Source organism: Elephas maximus, unplaced genomic scaffold (assembly GCF_024166365.1).
Source record: "Elephas maximus indicus isolate mEleMax1 unplaced genomic scaffold, mEleMax1 primary haplotype scaffold_116, whole genome shotgun sequence".
NCBI lineage: Eukaryota > Metazoa > Chordata > Mammalia > Proboscidea > Elephantidae > Elephas > Elephas maximus.
Genome location: NW_026060245.1, coordinates 42,729 through 61,122, shown reverse-complemented (window position 1 = coordinate 61,122; position 18,394 = coordinate 42,729). Strand labels below are relative to the sequence as shown.

Genomic DNA, 18,394 nt, shown 5'->3' with positions numbered 1-18,394 from the left:
ATCAAGCAGAATCTCAAAACACCTCTCTAGGTTTCCTTCCAAGAGGGTCAGGGAGGTGCTCTGTTTCAGGATTGGTGGAGATCTGGGTGCTCATTGCCAGGCCTGCTCATCCCTGCAGATTCAGGCTTGCCTGGCCATGTTGGGCTTTGAGGCCACGGGTTGCATGGAGGAAGGAGGGTGTATTCAGCTATCATCAAGGCCAGTAAGCAGGGCATAGCAGGGACCAGAGCAGAGTGAGGCCATCCTGGTGTCAAGGGGCCCCTTTTCAGTGGGGAGCCTGCACTGGCATCCCACCCAGGTTGGGAAGGAGAGGAGTCAGGGGGCATGGCCCTTACGGCATAGGATTCCTGGGGCCCCAGAAGGGATGGGGATCCTGTCCTTTTTTTCCTTAAGAGAACTCTAACCTGTGTGAGGAAGCTTTGGCTATTGGGAAGCGGCCTTGGCTACTTACAAAGTATAGGGCATTCACATTCAAGACAGAATCTAATAAGAAATAATTGTGTCACTCCCTAGGGACAGAATCTGGTTTGGCTCTGAGGCTGGTGAATGGAGGTGACCGGTGTCAGGGCCGCGTGGAGGTTCTGTACCAAGGCTCCTGGGGCACCGTGTGTGATGATGACTGGGACACCAATGATGCCAACGTGGTCTGCAGGCAGCTGGGCTGTGGCTGGGCCATTTCAGCCCCAGCAAATGCCCGGTTTGGTCAGGGCTCAGGACAGATCGTCCTGGACGATGTGCGCTGCTCAGGACATGAGTCCTACCTATGGAGCTGTCCCCACAGAGGTTGGCTCTCTCATAACTGTGGTCACCATGAGGATGCTGGCGTCATCTGCTCAGGTGGGCCTCCAGATCACTCAGCCACCTTCTGGGGTTGGCTCTTCTCATAGGAACCAGGCTTCCCCTCCCAGGACTTCCACTTGGAGCCTCTCCTATGTATCTTGTGGCTCTCACTTTCCCAGGTCAACTAGTGGCTCTGGTGCCATTATCTAGCCCGTAGTCAGTGAAATAGCATGTATCACAGGGAGAACCATATTGAGGACAGAAACAAAGAACCCTTTCTTTACATGCAAGCCTGTCTACCCATTCCCACCCCCGTTTTACATGGTGTGACTTCTCACAGGCAGAGAATGTGGGTGGTAAATGTACTGTCCGTTCCCCTTGATGGGTGTATTGATTGGAGTTTCCCAGAATTCAGTAAGAGGAAAGTTCTAATGAAGTGTGTTCATTTTGGGGGACGTAACTGTATTCAGGAGTTCAGGTAGGGTCATAGGGAAGGCAGGTATGTAATAACTGCTATTTTAATAAGCCAGCTCTGACAACGGGGGCTGGAGCTAATTCCCTGAAGAAAATCCAGAAGTTGCTGTACAATTTTAGGAGTATCTCATCTGAAGGGAAAGGGAGATGGGTCTTCCTAGAATAATTTCTGAGGGCTACTGTTTGCTGCTTAGGTCAGGGGCTGAAGCCCTGGCACTTCTGGCCTGGCCAGCCCAGGGCAGTGGCTACCATAGTCTGGGCAGAAAGCCCTCAGGGACAGAGGTGCCTGTTCTGTCACGAGACGCCAGTGCAGCTGCTGGAAGCAAGTGGAGATTTTTATGGACCCCTGGCCGTGTCTACTCGGAGGCACACGGGCAGCATCGGCTGGGGGTGTAAATATGCTGTTTCCTCAACATTGATTCCATTTGAGACTTCTCTGTGAAATGCATCTGTTTGTCTTTCTCTTTCTCACAGCTGCCGTTCCCAGCTCCACACACAGGCCAGGTGAGTCCACAACATCTTACAGGGGATGTCCCCTCCCTCCCTGCCCACCTCAGCCCCACCCTTTCCACACTCTACAACCCCTCCTCCACTCCTCTCTGCAGATGATCTGAGACATATCGTTTCTTCCATCATTTTGTCATGGCGCTGTCCACCACCATACTTCTTATGTATACAGTCATTGAGATTCAAAAAAGCAGAAAGGTTCAAATTTGGCATTTGTTTCCCTTAGAAAGACATATGACAGAGAGCAGTTTCCAGAAGGCAGTCTAAGCTAGCTTTCTTATTAGGAGTCCTTGCAGGGGTCCATATAGTAACCTAGTGCTAGTCTCTGGTTATACCAGCCCAGGCACAAGGAGACATGATTCACTCAGTTGCAATCTCTCCCTGCACTCCATAGGGATGACCTAAAATTCAAAGAGAGCCTTCATTGCCCAGTTTATCTTTTTCTTAAAACTTTTAAGTTTACTTCTTTAGATTGGGGAGACCAAACAACCCCTTTTATGGTAAGCACTCTTTGGTTTCTTCTTGGAATTTAAGATTAGTTATCATAGACGGTAGGCCTGGGTGAAATTTATCCAGTTGCTGGTTTTTCAGAACTGGATCTCAGGTTCTATTGCCCACGTCCTCCCAAAATCATGTCTGGATGTATACTCGTTGGAAGCTGATAATAATTAAAGGGATAGTCATGAGATGGCACATTCTAATTTGAAAGTGATGGGAACTCAATACTCAAACTAGTTTAGCCTACAAGGGGATAACTTGCAGTTGCCTCACGTAACTGGGAAGTCCAGGTGTTCAGACTTCAGGCACAGATGGATGCAGATGTTCTAAGGAGGTCGTCAAGGCTTTGAATCTTTCCACTTGTCCTACATCTGCTTCTCTAAGGCTTCTGTCTTAGTCAGCTCCTTCCCCCGTGTTAGGAAAGATGGCAATCTGTGTCCCCCAAGTCTGTCCCTTACCAGCTTAGCCACCCCAGGGGAAAGAGTCAGCCATACTTGAAACCCCTTAAAAAAAAAAGTCCCAAGGAAGACTCTTTTTGGCCTGGCTCAGCACATGTGCCTTTGCACAACCAGTCACTGTGGTGAGGCATCCAGCCAGCATGATTCACTCCGCCTGAGTCACATCCCCACCCTCCTGGTTCAGTGAGGAGGCAGGGGGTGGTACTGGAATCTTTGCCCTGCTCTGACCATTTTTGCATGTGAACAATAGAGTTTCTCCTTGTTGGTTCAGTGGAAGACATGTCAGTGCTGACATGAGCATTCTGAAAGATGTGCACTGGTAAACCATGAACTGCTAAAGGGAATAATTTTAATGCCAGTTTTCTCGGTCTTTGTAACATTCTCTGCTCCAGAGAGAAGGGGCAGAGTCTGTGCTGGTAGTTGTCCCAGATTTTGAGAGGTGTGACTCCCTCCCTCATCTACTCACAACCAGGGAGGTTTGCCAGTGGCCACAGATGCATTGGCTAGTACCTGTCAGCAAAGATAGGCAGGACAAGATTTGCTAACGCAGAAAAACAAATCACAGTCTTAGAGACTTGGGTGGAACCAGCCTGATTTCTGACCTCCAGGGACTTTCATAGGTAAGCTCCTGAGAAGTAGAGACCTTTCGTGACTTATGCAGGACAAACAGCTGGAGAGGGGAAGAGTCCCAATATGAGATTCAGGATCTTATAATCTGACTGGCCCGATGGGATCTGGTATATGAACCTCTTCCTACAATTCATAAGTCTACATTTTTCCTCCTACAGAGACATGGCCCATCACATCCACACCTACAATAACAGCAGGTAAACATTCTCATTCACTGTCCTAGCAGCTCCCTATGTACAGAGTATCATAATTGGAGTCTGAGTCTTGAGAAACAGGGTTGACAGTGACAGGTATGAGCTCACGGTGGGAGGAACTTTCTGAGTAAGGCATCCGGGCTGAAAATGGTAAAGCCTCCTCTTTGTCCACCTGTGAGTGGGTGAATCAGCTGGAAGATGACATCTCCAAAGAGCCAGGTCCTAAGTCTCTTCTGGAACCCATGCTGTTGTCCTGTCTTTGTATGTTCTCTCTGGGTGTTCAGTGCAGACCCCAGTGGCTCTTCAAATCCGTGTGATTCCTTGCAATCTTGGTCTCTTAGGTGATTGATTGTAGCTTTGGGAAGAAAAGGTGTAATGTGCTCGCCAAGCAAATTTGCCTGGGTCAGTGTCTGTAAGGTCACTGTCCTTGGCCAGAGCCCAGACATGGTCCAGGAATTATCCCAAAGTTTAGACATCAATGAGAAATTCTTGTGCCCTCTTCCAGAGACAGATTCCGGTTTGGCCCTGAGGCTGGTGAATGGAGGTGACCGGTGTCAGGGCCGCGTGGAGGTTCTGTACCGAGGCGCCTGGGGCACCGTGTGTGATGACCTCTGGGACACCAATGATGCCAACGTGGTCTGCAGGCAGCTGGGCTGTGGCTGGGCCATATCAGCTCCAGGAAATGCCCTGTTTGGTCGGGGTTCAGGACAGATTGTTCTGGACAATGTGCGCTGCTCGGGACACGAGTCCTACCTGTGGAGCTGCCCCCACGGAGGCTGGCTGTCTCATAACTGTGGACACAGTGAGGATGCCGGTGTCATCTGCTCAGGTGGGCCTCGAAGACATTAGACTCCTTCTCTTGGAGTGGGATTTGCTCAGAAAGAGAGTGCTCTTATATTTTGATTTTCTTACTCAAAACCTTTTCTGTATTCTCTTTCCCTGAAATTTCATTTGCTTTCCACCAAGAATTGTGAAATTTTCTTGAACTGCCAGGTGCTGAGTTGGTCAGTTAGGACAATGAACCAAACAGGAAGTAATAAACCTTTTTGAGTTACTGTGACATATGAACAAGGGCCAAAAGAAAAAAGCATCGGCTCCCCAGTGTTCCATTTCACCCCATGTAACAGCACTGGGTGAGGTTCAGCTGACATGTGGTGCAGATGAGAGAAGTGTCTCACTGCCCAGGAACCCACAATGAAGGCTTTTTATGGACCCAGGGAAGGAGAAAGGGAAGACCTAGGAATGGAAAGGAGCTGGACCTGTCTTTGGCAAAGGGCCTTAGCTGAGGTCACTGATAAAGAGAAAGCTGGGCTAGAAAAGCAGATATGCATATGAACACGGCTGTCTGAAGGGGGAGGGAGGCTGAGTCCTGGACGGCAGTCCCTGCAGTGCACCAAGCCTGGTGGGAGGGGAAGACAGTTTCCCCTAGGAGGTCTGCAGGCAAAGCCTGGTGATTACCTATGGCTGGTCCTGGGAGCTCACGTATAGTCAGTCTAGCTGACTCAGTGAATTGCCAGAATATGCAAGGGAGAGCGTTGGTCTTCAGTCAACTCAGCCAGCATCATCCAGACACAGGACTAATCCCCTTAAGTTTGGAAAGAATGGACAGAATCTGCCTGGGCTTTTCCTGGTGCCTCCTTCTCACAAGGGGAGGTGGATGACAAATGCCCCACACTCCATGCAGGGTACAGAGATGGGCTTGGTTTCTGACTGGCTCAGCTTCTTCAATCTTTCCTTCCTATAGGGACATCTTCTGATCAATTCATCTGATTTGACTTTCTCTTTCTCACAGCTTCCCAGAACCAGTCCACGGCCAGGCCAGGTGAGTTCTGCTGCCCCTTAACTCATGGTTGTCCCTCTTTTTCCTGCTCACCTCAACAGTCCCCAACTGGTAGCCACAGGAAGGGTCTGTGTAGTTATTTTTGCCTCTCCAGAACCTTCCCTGATAACTTTAGGGTATGTAGCTGGTATCAGTTGAGCCCACAACATATTGGTCCTTTTGTCTGGTTTGGTTGGGTAAAAACATTCTGGCGCTCAGGGTGCATTGCTAAGCAGAGCTGACCTTAAGTTTTATGAGTAGAAGAAGGTTACACTCATGTCTCTTCTCTGCTTGGAAGCCTTGCCTGGGCCAAGATTTATATGTGAAAAGAAAACAGATTTCTTATGTCATATACCCAAGGCAAAAATGAACTGATACTTTTACCAAAAAAATAACCTGTCAGAAAATTGTAATTGCTCTTTGTGTATTGTACCACATCATTGTCATCGTTGTGGTCATTCAGGAGCATGAGTTTTGCTCACAGCAGCTGTCCAGAACAGGCCACTTTCTCACATAAACACTGGTGTCTCAAACCTCACTGTCTCTGATCCCCAGATAAAGGTCTCCAGACCCATCCACTCTTTTCTAACCCCACTTTCTTTTTCTGTCCAGATTGGTGGTATCCAACAACTTTTTTCTACGGTAAGCATCATTTGTTTCTACCCAAAGCATCAAGGTTCAATGCTCTTGTCAATAGGCCTGGATGAAATTCCTGGGTTTTGTGTTAAGTCTCCGTAGTTCGTTACCTCACTGAATGTGGAGCGTGCCCTCCATCCACCACTTCTGAATTCAGTTATGATGTTTGTGTTTGCTAGTGTGGGAACTCAACTCAAAATTTCTTGACCTAGAAGGGAATTCATCTGCCACATAACTAAGAAGTTGAGTGGAAGAACTGTCTTTAGGTAGAGGTGGATTCAGAAGTTCCACGGTTGACTGTCTCCTGCACTTCTCTTACCTCCACTATCTTATGTGTGTGGGCTGATTGCACTTCTGGAAGAGAAGGTGCAATGTACTCTCCAAGCAACTCTGCCTGGGTCAGTGTCTCTCAGGTCACTGTCCTTGGCTAGAGACTACACATGCTTCAGGTATTATCCCAGAGTTTAGACATGGATGAGAAATTCTTGTGCCCTCTTGTAGGGACAGATTCCAGTTAGGCCCTGAGTTTGGTGAATGGATGTGACCGGTGCCAGGGTTGCATGGAGGTCCTGTACCAATGTCCTGGGGCACGGTGTGGGATGACAGCTGGGATTTTAGTCATCATAGTAGGCTGGGTGAAATTCATCCAGCTGCTGGCTTCTCAGGACTGGATCTCAGGTTCTATTGCCCACGTCCTCCCAAATTCTTTGTCTGGATGTGACCTCACTGGAAGCTAATAATAATTAAAGGGATAGTCAGCCTATAACACATCCTAATTTGAAGGTGATCAAACTCAAAACTCAAACTAGCTTAGACTATAAGGGGATAACTTGCAGTTAGCTCATGTAACTGGGAAGTCCAGGTGTTCAGACTTCAGGCACAGCTGGATTCAGATATTCTAAGGATGTCGTCAAGGTTTTGAATCTTTCCACTTGTCCTAGATCTGCTTCTCTAAGGCTTCAGTCTTAGTCAGCTGCTCTCCCCATAGTAGGAAAGATGGCATCTGTCTTCCCCAAGTCTGTCCTTTATCAGCTTAGCCACTCTAGGGGAAAAGGGCAGCCATTCTTGAAATCGCTGAGAAAAAAGGCCCAGGGTAGAGTCTGGCTGAGCACTTGTGCCTTTTGCAGAATCAACCGCTGGGGCCAGGGAATGAGTCAGTCTGTTTGGCTGTGTCTGAGTCACAAGCCCACCTCCCGGTCTAGGGACAAGGTAGGGACTGAAGGTGCCCTTTGCCTCCTCTGATCATTTATGAATGGGAACAGTAAATTTGCTCCTTTTGGTTTCATGAAAGACACTGCTTTTATTTATTTATTTTTATTGTACTTTAGAGTGAAGTTTTACAGAACAAACTAGCTTCTTATTAAACAGCTAGTACACATATTGTTTTATAACATTGGTTAACAATCCCATGACATGTCAACGTTCTCCATTCTCAACCCTGGGCTCCCTATTACCAGCTTTCCTGTCCCCTCCTGCCTTCTAGTTCTTGCCCCTGGGATTGTGTGACCCTTTAGTGTTGTTTCGTTTTATGGGCCTGTCTGCTGTTTGGCTGAAGGGTGACCCTCAGGAGTGACTTCATTACTGAGCTGAAAGGGTGTCCAGGGGCCATGCTCTCAGGGTTTCTCCAGTCACTGTCAGGCCAGTAAGTCTGGTATTTTTTTGTGAGTTAGAATTTTGTTATACATTTTTCTCCAGCTCTGTCCGGGACCCTCTATTCTGATCCTTCTCAGAGCAGTCAGTGGTGGTAGCCAGGCACCGTCTGTGAGAGATACTTCTTTTATACCTCAGGGCTCAAATGAGCATTCTTTTTTTTGTAGCTTATTAAGTTGTTTTTTTGTGTATGTGTGTGCTTTATGTGAAAGTTTACAGTTCAGGTTAGTTTCTCATACAAAAATATTATACACACATTGTTATGTGACCCTAGTTGCCCTCCCTATCATGTGCCAGCATACTCCTTCTTTCCCCCTGTACTTCCCGTGTCCTTTCAACCAGCTCGTGTCCCTTTCTGCCTTCTCATCTTGCCTCCGGATAGAAGCTGCCAATTTAGTGTCAAGCTAAGAAGCAGACTCTTGACAAGCATCATTTTATGTCCTATAGTCCAGTCTAATCTTTGTCTGAACAGTTGGGTTTGGGAATGGTTTTAGTTTGGGCTAACAGAGAGTCCAGAGGTCATGTCTTCTGGGGTCCCTCTAGCCTCTATCAGACCATTAAGTCTGGTCTTTTTACTGGAATTTGAGTTCTGTACCCTATTTTCTCCTGCTTTATCAGGGACCCTCTGTTGTGTTCCCTATCAGGGTGGTCATTGGTAGTAGCTGGGTACCATCTAGTTCTTCCAGTCTCAGGCTGGTTTAGTCTCTGGTCTCAGGCTGGTGGAGTCTCTGGTTCATGTGGCCCTTTCTGTCTCTTGGGCTCATATTTTCCTTGTATCTTTGGTGTTCTTCATTCTCCTTTGCTCCAGGTGGGTTGAGACCAATTGAGGCATCTTAGATGGCCACTTGCTAGCTTTTAAGACCCCAGACACCACTCACCAAAGTGGAATGCAGAAGATTTTCCCAATAAATTTTGTTATGCCAATTGACCTAGATATCCCCTGAAACCATGGTCCCCAGACCTCTGCTCCTGCTACACTGTCCCTCAAAGAGTTTGGTTGTGTTCAGGAAACTTCTTAGCTTTTGGTTTAGTCCAGTGGTGCTGACTTCCCCTGTATTGTCTGTTGTCCTTCCCTTCACCTCAGATAATTCTTGTCTACTAGCTGGTTAAAATGGCACTGGGTTTTGGGTTTAGCTAGTTAGTGAATTCCCCTCTCCCTCCCACGTCACCCTCATAACCTTCAAAGAATGTTTTCTGCGGTGTTTAAACCTTTTCTTGAGTTCTTATAATAGTGGTCTCATACAATATTTGTCCTTTTGCATCTGACTAATTTCACTTGGCATAATGCCTTCCAGATTCATCCATGTTATGAGATGTTTCACGATCCATCGTTGTTTTTTATCATTATGTAGTATTCCATTATGTAAATATACCATAATTTGTTTATCCATTCTTCCATTGATGGGCACCTAGGTTATTTCCATCTTTTGTGATGCTATTGTGAACAGTCCTGCAATGAACATGGGTGCACATATATCTGTTAGTGTGAGGGCTCTTGTTTCTCTAGGGTATATTCCAAGGAGTGGGATCGTTAGACTGTATGGTAGTTGTATTTCTAGCTTTTTAAGGAAGTGCCAAATCGATTTCCAAAGTGGTTGTACCATTTTACACTCCCATCAACAGTGTATAAGTGTTCCAGTCTCTCCACAACCTCTCCAATATTTATTATTTTGTATTTTTTTTTTTAATTAATGCTAGCCTCGTTGGGGTGAGATGGTATCTCATTGTAGTTTTGATTTGCATTTCTCTAATGGTTAATGACTGTGAGCATTTCCTCATGTATCTGTTAGCTGCCTGAATGTCTTCTTTGGTGAAGTGTCTGTTCATATCCTTTGCCCATTTTTTAATTGGGTTATTTGTTTTTTTGTTGTTGAGGTTTTGCAGTATCTTGTAGATTTTAGAGATTAGACACTGATCAGATTTGTTGTAACCAAAAATTTGTTTTCCCAGTCTGTAGGTTGTCTTTTTACTTTTTTTTGGTGAAGGCTTTGGGTGAGCATAAGTGCTTGCTTTTTAGGAGCTCCCAGTTATCTAGTTTCTCTTTTAGTGTTTGTGCATTGTTAGTAATGTTTGTATTCTGTTTATGCCATGTATTAGGGCTCCTAGCCTTGTCCCTATTTTTTCTTCCGTGATCTTTATCATTTTAGATTTTATATTTATTTAGGCCTTTGATCCATTTTGAAATAATTTTTGTGCACGGTGTGAGGTATGGGTCTTGTTTCATTTTCTTTTGCAGATGGATATCCAGTTATGCCAGCACCATTTGCTAAAGAGACTGTCTTTTCCCCCAATTAATGGACTTTGTGCCTTTGTCAAATATCAGCTGCTCACATGTGGGTGGATTTATGTCTGGATTCTCAATCCTGTTCCGTTGGTCTATGTATCTGTTGTTGTACAAGCACCAGGATGTTTTGACTACTATGGCGGTATAATAGGTTCTAAAATCAGGTAGTGTGGGGCCTCGCACTTTCTTCTTCTTCTTCTTCAGTAACGCTTTACTTATTCAGGGCCTCTTCCCTTTCCACATGAAGTTGGTGATTTGTTTCTCCGCCTCATTAAAAATGCCATTGGAATTTGGATCAGGATTGCATTGTATCTGTAGATTGCTTTGGGTAGAATAGACATTTTCACAACGCTGAGTCTTCCTATTCATGAGCAAGGTATGTTTTTCCAACTACGTAGGTCTCTTTTGTTTTCATGCAGTAGTGTCTTGTAGTTTTCTTTATATAGGTCTTTTATGTCTCTGGTTAGATTTATTCTTAAGTATTTTATCTTCTTGGGGACTATTGTAAATGGTATTGATTTGGTGATTTCCTTTTCAAAGTTCTATTTGTTGGTGTAGAGGAATTCAACTGCTTTTTATATGTTTATCTTGTATCCTGATACCTTGCCAAAATCTTCTATTAGTTCCAGTAGTTTTCTTGTGGATTCTTTGTTTTCTGTGTATAAGATCATATTATCTACAGATAGAGATGCTTTTACTTCTTCCTTACCGCTTCGGATGCCCTTTATTTCTTTGTGTAGTCTAAGTGCTCTGGCTAGGATCTCCAGCACAACGTTGAATAAGAGTGGTAATAAAGGTCATCCTTGTCTGGTTCCAACTCTGAAGGGGAATGTTTTCAGGCTCTCTCTGTTTAGGATGATGTTCGCTGTTGACTTCATATAAATGCCCTTTATTATGTTGAGGAATTTCCCTTCTATTTCTATTTTGCTGAGAGTTTTTATTATTAATGTGTTTCGAACTTTGTCAAATGCCTTTTCTGCATCAGTTGGTAAGATCGTGTGGTTTCTGTCTTTTGTTTTATTTATATGATGGGTTACATTGATTGTTTTTCTCATCTTGAGCCATCCCTGCATACCTGGTATGAATCTCATTTGGTCATGGTGAATTATTTTTTTTTGATATGTTGTTGAATTCCATTGGCTAGAATTTTGTTGAGGGCTTTTGCATCTATGTTCATCAGGGATCAAAAAACCAAACCCTTTGCCATTGAGTCAATTCTGACTCATAGTGACCCTATGAGAAAGAGCAGAACTGCCCCACAGAGTTCCCAAGGAGCACCTGGTGGATTTGAACTACTGACTTTTTGGTTAGCAGCCATAGCTCTTAACCACTACATCACCAGGGTTTCCTCATGAGGAATATTGGTCTGCAATTTTCTTTTTTTTTTTTTTTTTTACCTGGTTTTGGTATCAGGGTTATGCTGGCTTCATAGAAGGAGTTTGGGAATATTCCATCCTTTTCTATGCTCTAAAATACCTTTAGTAGTAGTAGTGTTAACTGTTCTCCGAAAGTTTGGTAGAATTCTCCAGTGAAGCCGTCAGAGCCAGGGCTTTTTTTGGGGGGGGGGGTAGTTTTTTGGTTACTTTACCTATCTCTCCTTTCGTTTATTTAGTTCCTCTACCTCTCTTTGTGTTAGTTTAGGTAGGCATTATTTCTAGAAATTTGTTCATTTCCTCTAGGTTTTCAAACTTGTTAGAATATAATTTTTCATAGTATTCTGTTATGATTCTTTTAATTTTGGTTGGGTCTGTTGTGATATCGCCCATCTCATTTCTTATTAGGGTTATTTGCTTCCTCTTCTGTTTTTCTTTTCTCAGTTTGCCCAATGGTTTATTGATTTTGTTTGTTTGTTTTCGAAGAACGAGCCTTTGGTCTTGTTAACTCTTTCAAGTGTTTTTCTATTCTCTATTTAAGTCTGCTCTATTTTTTATTATTTGTTTTCTTCTGGTGCTTGAGGTCTTCATTTGCCGTTGTCTATTTGCTTGAGTTGTAGGGTTAATGTTTTGATTTTGGCCCTTTCTTCATTTTGGATGTGTGTATTTATTGTATAAATTCACCTCTGATCGCTGCTTTTGCTGTGTCCCAAAGGTTCTGGTAGGATGTGTTTTCATTCTCATTTGACTCTGTGAATTTCTTTATTCTTTCCTTAATTTCTTCTATAACCCCACAGTTTTTGAGCAAGATGTTGTTCAGTTTCCAGTGTGTTTTTTTCCCCCCTCACTTTTTCTGTTATTGATTTTTACTTTTATGGCCTTATGGTCAGAGAAGATGCTTTGTAATATTTCAATGCTTTGGATTCTGTTAAGGCTTGCTTTTTGGCCCAATACGTGGTCTATTCTGGAGAATGTTCCATGTGCTTTGGAAAAGAAAGTATACTTGTCTGCTGTTGAATGGAGTGTTCTGTATATGTCTATGCGGCCAAGTTGTTTGATTGTGGCATTTAGATCTTCTGTTTCTTTATTGAGCTTCTTTCTGGATATTCTGTCCTTCACCAAAAGTAGTGTGTTGAAGTCTCGTACTGTTATTGTGGAACTGTCTATCTCTCTTTTCAGTACTGTTAGAATTTGTATTATGTATTTTGGAGCCCTGTTATTGGGTGTGTAAATATTTATTATGGTTATGTCCTCCTGGTGTATTGACCCTTTAATCATTATTTAGTGTCCTTCCTTATCCTTTGTGGCAGATTTTACTTTAAAGTCTATTTTGTCAGAAATTAACATTGCACTCCTGCTCTTTTTTGATTGTAGTTTGCTTGATATATTTTTTTCTATCCTTTGAGTTTTAGTTTGTTTGTGACTCTGAGTCTAAGGTGTGTCTCTTGTAGGCAGCATATAAACGGATTGTGTTTTTTAATCCATTCTGCCACTCTCTGTCTCTTTATAGGTGCATTTAATCCATTTACATTCAGCATAATTATTGATAGGTATGAGTTTAGACGTGTCATTTGATGTCTTTTTTTGTGTGTGTTGTTGAAAATCTCTTTGTTCCACTTCGTTTTCTGTGCTGAGTTGTTTTTCTTCATGTATTTTCTTTTCATCTTTTTCATTGTTATTGATTTTGTATTTGTTGAATCTTTTTGTTTTTCTTGTTTTTTACTTTGATGTCTAGGATTGTTAGTTTCCTTTGTGGTTACCTTAATATTTATCACTATTTCTCTAAGTGTAAACCAACCTTTTATTTTTTTATATCCCCTTGACATCCTTTCCATATGAAAGACCTTTGACTACATTTTTTAGTCCCTGTTTTTTGTTTTAATGTCATCATTTACATATTGATGTCTCTGTTTCCCTATTTTCAGTGTTTTAGCTTTATTTTTGTGACTTCCCTATCTAGGTTGACATCTGGGTGCTCTGTCCTGTGTCCTAGTCTTGAGTTGTTGTCTGAAGTTATTGATTTTCTAACTGGAGGACTCCCTTTAGTATTTCTTGTAATTTTGGTTTGGTTTTTGCAAATCCCCTAAACTCCTTTTTATCTGGAAATGCCCTAATTTTGCCTCCATGTTTGAGAGACAGTTTTGCTGAATATATAACTTTGACAATTTTTTTCCTTCAAGGTTTTATATACATCATTCCATTGCCTTCTTGCCTGTGTCATTTCTGCTGAGTAGTCTAAGCTTAGCCTTATTGACTCTCCTTTGTAGATGACTTTTTGTTTATCCCTAAAAAACAAAACAAAACAAAACCCACTGCTGTCGAGTCAATTCCAACTCATAGCAATCCTATAGAACAGAGTAGAACTGCCCCACAGAGTTTCCAGGGAGTGCCTGGCAGATTTGAACTGCTGACGCCTTGGTTAGCAGCCATAGGACTTAACCACCATGCCACCAGGGTTTCCTGTTTATCCCTAGCTGCTCTTAAAATTCTCTCTTTATCTTTGGTTTTGGCAAGTTTGATTATAAGATGTTTTGGTGACTTTCTTTTGGGATCTGTCTTTGTGGGATTCAATAGATATCTTCTCACCTTTCATGATATCAGGGAAATTTTCTGCCAACAAATCTTCAACAATTCTCTCTGTATTTTCTGTTATCCCTCCTTGTTCTGGTACTCCAATTACTTGTAGGTTATTTCTCTTGATAGAGCTCCACGTAATTCTTAGGATTTCTTCATTTTTAAAAATTCTTTTACCTGATTTTTCCTCAAATAAGTTGGTGTCAAGTGCTTTATCTTCAATCTCACTAATTCTGACTTCTGTTGGCTCAATTCTGTGCCTATGACTTTCTATTGAGTTGTTTAATTTTGAAATTTCATTGTTAATCTTCTGGGTTTCTCTTTGACCTCTTTCTATGGATTCTTGCAGCCTGTTAAATTTGTCATTATGCTCTTCTATAACCTTCTTAAGTTCCTCTATTGCTTTATCTTTGTGTCCCTTGGCTTGTTCTGTGTTTTGCCTGATCTTCTTCCTGATCTCTTGAAGAGTTCTGTATATTAATCTTTTTTATTCTACCCCTGGTAATTCCAGGAAATTCTCTTCATCTGGAAGGTTTATTGATTCTTTGTTTTCAGAGCTTTCTGAGGCCATTGTGGTCTGCCTTTTTATGTGATTTGATATTGACTGTTGTCTCCAAGCCATCAATAAGTTATTATATTTCTTTATTTTATGTTCGCTTACTGTGTCTTAGCTTCTTGTTTTGTTCTGATATGCCCAAATAGGCTGCTTGTGTGAGCAAGTTTGATTATTGGCACCTTTGAAGCTCTAACATCCTGTCACCCAGTGGTTAGATCTGTTACTAGGTATGTGAACCCAGGAGTCCATTTACTTTTCTTGTATGGATTCAGCTCAGGTGTCCAGGTAATCAGTCACCAAGTGTGTGGTGCAGGCTCTCACCTACAATCCTAGATGGGCAGGGGTAATTCGTGTAGGCACAGGTATCTGGCTGCAATCATGTGCTGACCCACCAGTTTTCAGGCCCCTGCCGTGGGTGAGTGAGGACCCTGCTTAATAGGCAGAGTGGTGTCAAAAGTCAAGAACCTGCCACTCCACCATATAGCTGATACAGTTGAAGTTAGGCTTCAGGTATATACCCTGTTGTACTGTGCTGAGGGCCTACGCTGTTGAAATGGGCCCACACGGGTCTATGCAGGGGTGAAAGGCATTCAATGTCCGTGGACCCCTTATGCCTGTGCCTAGGCAAAGGAGCTGTGCCTGCCCTTAGTTCCCAGCTTAGGGGAGCTGGTAGATTATTTTTTCTTGTTTCTTAATTTGTTTCCTCTCCAAGGCTGGGAGAATGGCTCAGGGTACATTACGGGTCCTACTTCCATCCCAGAGCACGTGGCAATCTCTGAAGCTGGCCTCGGACCCAATGCAGAGTGGGGAGGTACTGGGCAAATGGGAGAGTGATTTTTCCCAAAGGGATGTTTTTTGATCCGCACGGTAGGTTAGATGCATGTACTTATTGATGGCTGATTGAGTGCCACTTTTCACTGGTTCTGGAGGCTTGAGTAGATTCTCTGCTGCTCAGTCTCTCCCAATGTGGAAAATGCATCCCGAACGCCACTGCTTGCCTCACGACTTGCACCAGCCAGCCTGGCCTGCAGGGTGCCAATTCCCACTGGGTCAGGCCTGGCAACTCCTCGCTGCTTCTGAACCGTGTCTCCCTCCCCCTGCCACTCAGTCCAATTCCTCAACTTTGCTTTTGATGTTCAGGGCTCCTAGATTGTCATATACAGTCTATTCACTTTTTTGGGGTGGGGGGAGTCTTTTTTTTTTAAGAGGAACCACAGGAAGCATCTGACTACCATCTTGGCCCACCTCTGATTAATCTCAAATGAGCATTCTGAATGATAAACTATGAACTTCTGCCTGAGGGAATAATTTTAATGCTGGTTTTTTGTCCTCAGTCCAGGGTCATCCTCAGCAAGGCCACATCTTCTCCAGAGAGAAGGAGCATTGTTCACGTACTGGCAGTTTTCCTGGCTCATGGGAGGTCTGATATCCTCCCTCATGTACTTACATCTTGGTGATGAACACAGGTGCATCATCCAGTAAACTGTCATAAAAAATAGGCAGGAGAAAAGTTGCTAATGGAGAAAAATAAATCACAGACTTAGAGATTTGGATGTTACCAGTCTGACTTCCTACCTTAAGGACATTTCATAGATAACTTCCTGAGAGGTAGAGACCTTTGTTGACTTGTACAGGACACATGGCCTGTGATGGTCAGAGTCCCAGTGTGGGATTCAGGGCCATGAGGTCTGAATGGCCCCATGAGTTTTGGCATATGAACCTCCTCCTACAATGTCTAAATCAACTTTTTCTCCTCTATTTGCATTCTGCAGATCCACAGCCCTTAACATCCACACCTGCAGTAACAACAGGTACATATTCCCATCCGCCATCCCTGCAGCTCCCTATATGCAGAGTATCCATGATTTGAGAGTCATGAGGAACTGAGTTGACAATGACATGCATGAGCTCAGGGAGGGGGAACCTTCAGAGTAAGGCATTGGGCCTCATCTGGGTAGGTCCCTTGCTTTGTCTATCCTGAGAATAGCTGAATCAGCTGGAAGAGCCAGGTCCTAGGTCTCTTCTGGAAGCCATGCTGGTGTCCTGTCTTGGTAGGTCCTCTCTGGGTATTCAGTGTAGGCCCTAGTAACTCCTCAAATCCATGTGATTCCTTGCAACCTCATTTTTCAGGGGGATTGAGTAGAGGGGGAGTGAAGGTATAATGTGCTCTCCAAGCAAATTTGCCTGGGTCAGTGTCTGTCGGGTCACTGTCCTTGGCCAGAGCCCAGACACACTTCAGGAATTATCCCAAAGTTTATACATCAGTGAGAAATTCTTGTGCCCTCTTCCAGAGACAGATTCCGGTTTGGCCCTGAGATTGGTAAATGGAAGTGACCGGTGTCAGGGCCGCGTGGAGGTTCTGTACCAAGGCTCCTGGGGCACCGTGTGTGATGACCTCTGGGACACCAATGATGGCAACGTGGTCTGCAGGCAGCTGGGCTGTGGCTGGGCCATATCAGCTCCAGGAAATGCCCGGTTTGGTCAGGGCTCAGGACAGATCGTCCTGGACGATGTGAGCTGCTCAGGACATGAGTCCTACCTGTGGAGCTGTCCCCACAGAGGTTGGCTCTCTCATAACTGTGGTCACTATGAGGATGCTGGCATCATCTGCTCAGGTGGGTCTCAAAGACATTAGGCTCCCTCTCTTGGAGTGGGGTTTGCTCATGAAGAGAGTGTTTTTGTATTTTGTTCTTCTTACTCAAAACGTGTTCTATATTTCCTATTTCATTGAAGCCTCCTTAGCTCTCTGCCAAGAGTCGTGGGTAATCTTTCCAGAACCTCCAGGTGTTGAGGTGGTCAATTAGGTTAAGGAAGCAAACTGAAAGCAACAATCAAGACTTTTTTCAGTTACTGTGAAACATGAAACGTAGGCAAGAGGAAAAAGAGAAAAGCTCTGGCTCCCCAGTGTTCCTTTCAGGGTCAGACAACACGCAGCACAGATAGGGGAAATATCTCCCTGACTAGGTGTCCCCAACAAAAGCCTCTTTATGGACCTTGGGAAGAGAGGGGAGAGAGTAAAGAGCAGAAATACACCAAGTCAATCAGGGAATAGCGTCTCAGCTGAGGCCACTTATAAGAAGGCGTCTGGACTAGAAATGCAGATATGCATAAGACATGGCTGGCCAAGGGGAGACGAGCCCTGAGTCCTTGACTACAACTCCCTCCAGAGAACGCAGCACACAAAGTCTCGCGAGGAGGACAGCTTCTCTCAGGAGATTTGCCAGGCAAAGCCTTGTAATCGCCTACGGCTAGACCTTAAAGATCATACATAGTCAGTCTGGCTGAAATATTTTGCTTAAAACACGCAAGGCAAAGGGTTGGTTTTGGATCAGCTCAGCCACCATCATTCACACACAGAGCTAATCAATCACCTTGAGGTTGGAAAGAATGGACAGGATCTGACTAGGCTTTTCCCGGTGCCTCCTCACAACGGGAGGTAGCTGACAAATGCTCCACCCTCGGTGCAGAGTACCGGCAGTGGCTGAGTTTCAGATCGGCTCAGCGTCTTCAGCCTTTGCTTCCCACGGTGGCATCTCCTGTGCAATCCATCTGATTTGACCTTGTCATGGGTGTCCCTTTTCTTCCTGGTTACCTCAACAGTCCCCAACCAGGAGCCACAGGAGGGGTGTGTGAAGTTATTTTTGCCTCTCCAGACCCTTCCCTGAAAACTTTAGGGTATGTAGGTGGTACCAGTTGAGCCCACAACATGTCGGTCCTCTTGTCTGGTTTGGTGGGATAAAAATACTCTGGCCCTCAGAGTGCATTGCTAAGCAGAGCCCAGGCTTTTCTTCCTAATCTGTCTTAGTCTGAAAACTTTATTAAAACCTGTCCACCATGGGCAACCCTGCTGGTATGAAATACCAGTAGCACAGCAACATGCAAGCCACCACAGTATGACAAACTGACAGACAGGTGGTGGGCTGTGATGCTGATGTCCCCCAAATAATGATGTGGAGGAAGC

General features: G+C 44.3%; 1 protein-coding gene across 1 annotated transcript in view; it reads left to right on the top strand.

The window, feature by feature from the left end:
* LOC126069911 (deleted in malignant brain tumors 1 protein-like) overlaps positions 1 to 18,394 on the top strand; it is an 87,336-nt gene that overhangs the window by 34,794 nt on the left and 34,148 nt on the right. The window contains exons 27-34 of the mRNA XM_049873552.1: positions 514 to 837; positions 1,729 to 1,758; positions 3,506 to 3,544; positions 4,047 to 4,370; positions 5,334 to 5,363; positions 5,973 to 6,002; positions 16,206 to 16,244; positions 16,725 to 17,048. Of these exons, the coding sequence (XP_049729509.1) occupies positions 514 to 837; positions 1,729 to 1,758; positions 3,506 to 3,544; positions 4,047 to 4,370; positions 5,334 to 5,363; positions 5,973 to 6,002; positions 16,206 to 16,244; positions 16,725 to 17,048 (1,140 nt within the window). The remainder of the gene's footprint in view (positions 1 to 513; positions 838 to 1,728; positions 1,759 to 3,505; positions 3,545 to 4,046; positions 4,371 to 5,333; positions 5,364 to 5,972; positions 6,003 to 16,205; positions 16,245 to 16,724; positions 17,049 to 18,394) is intronic.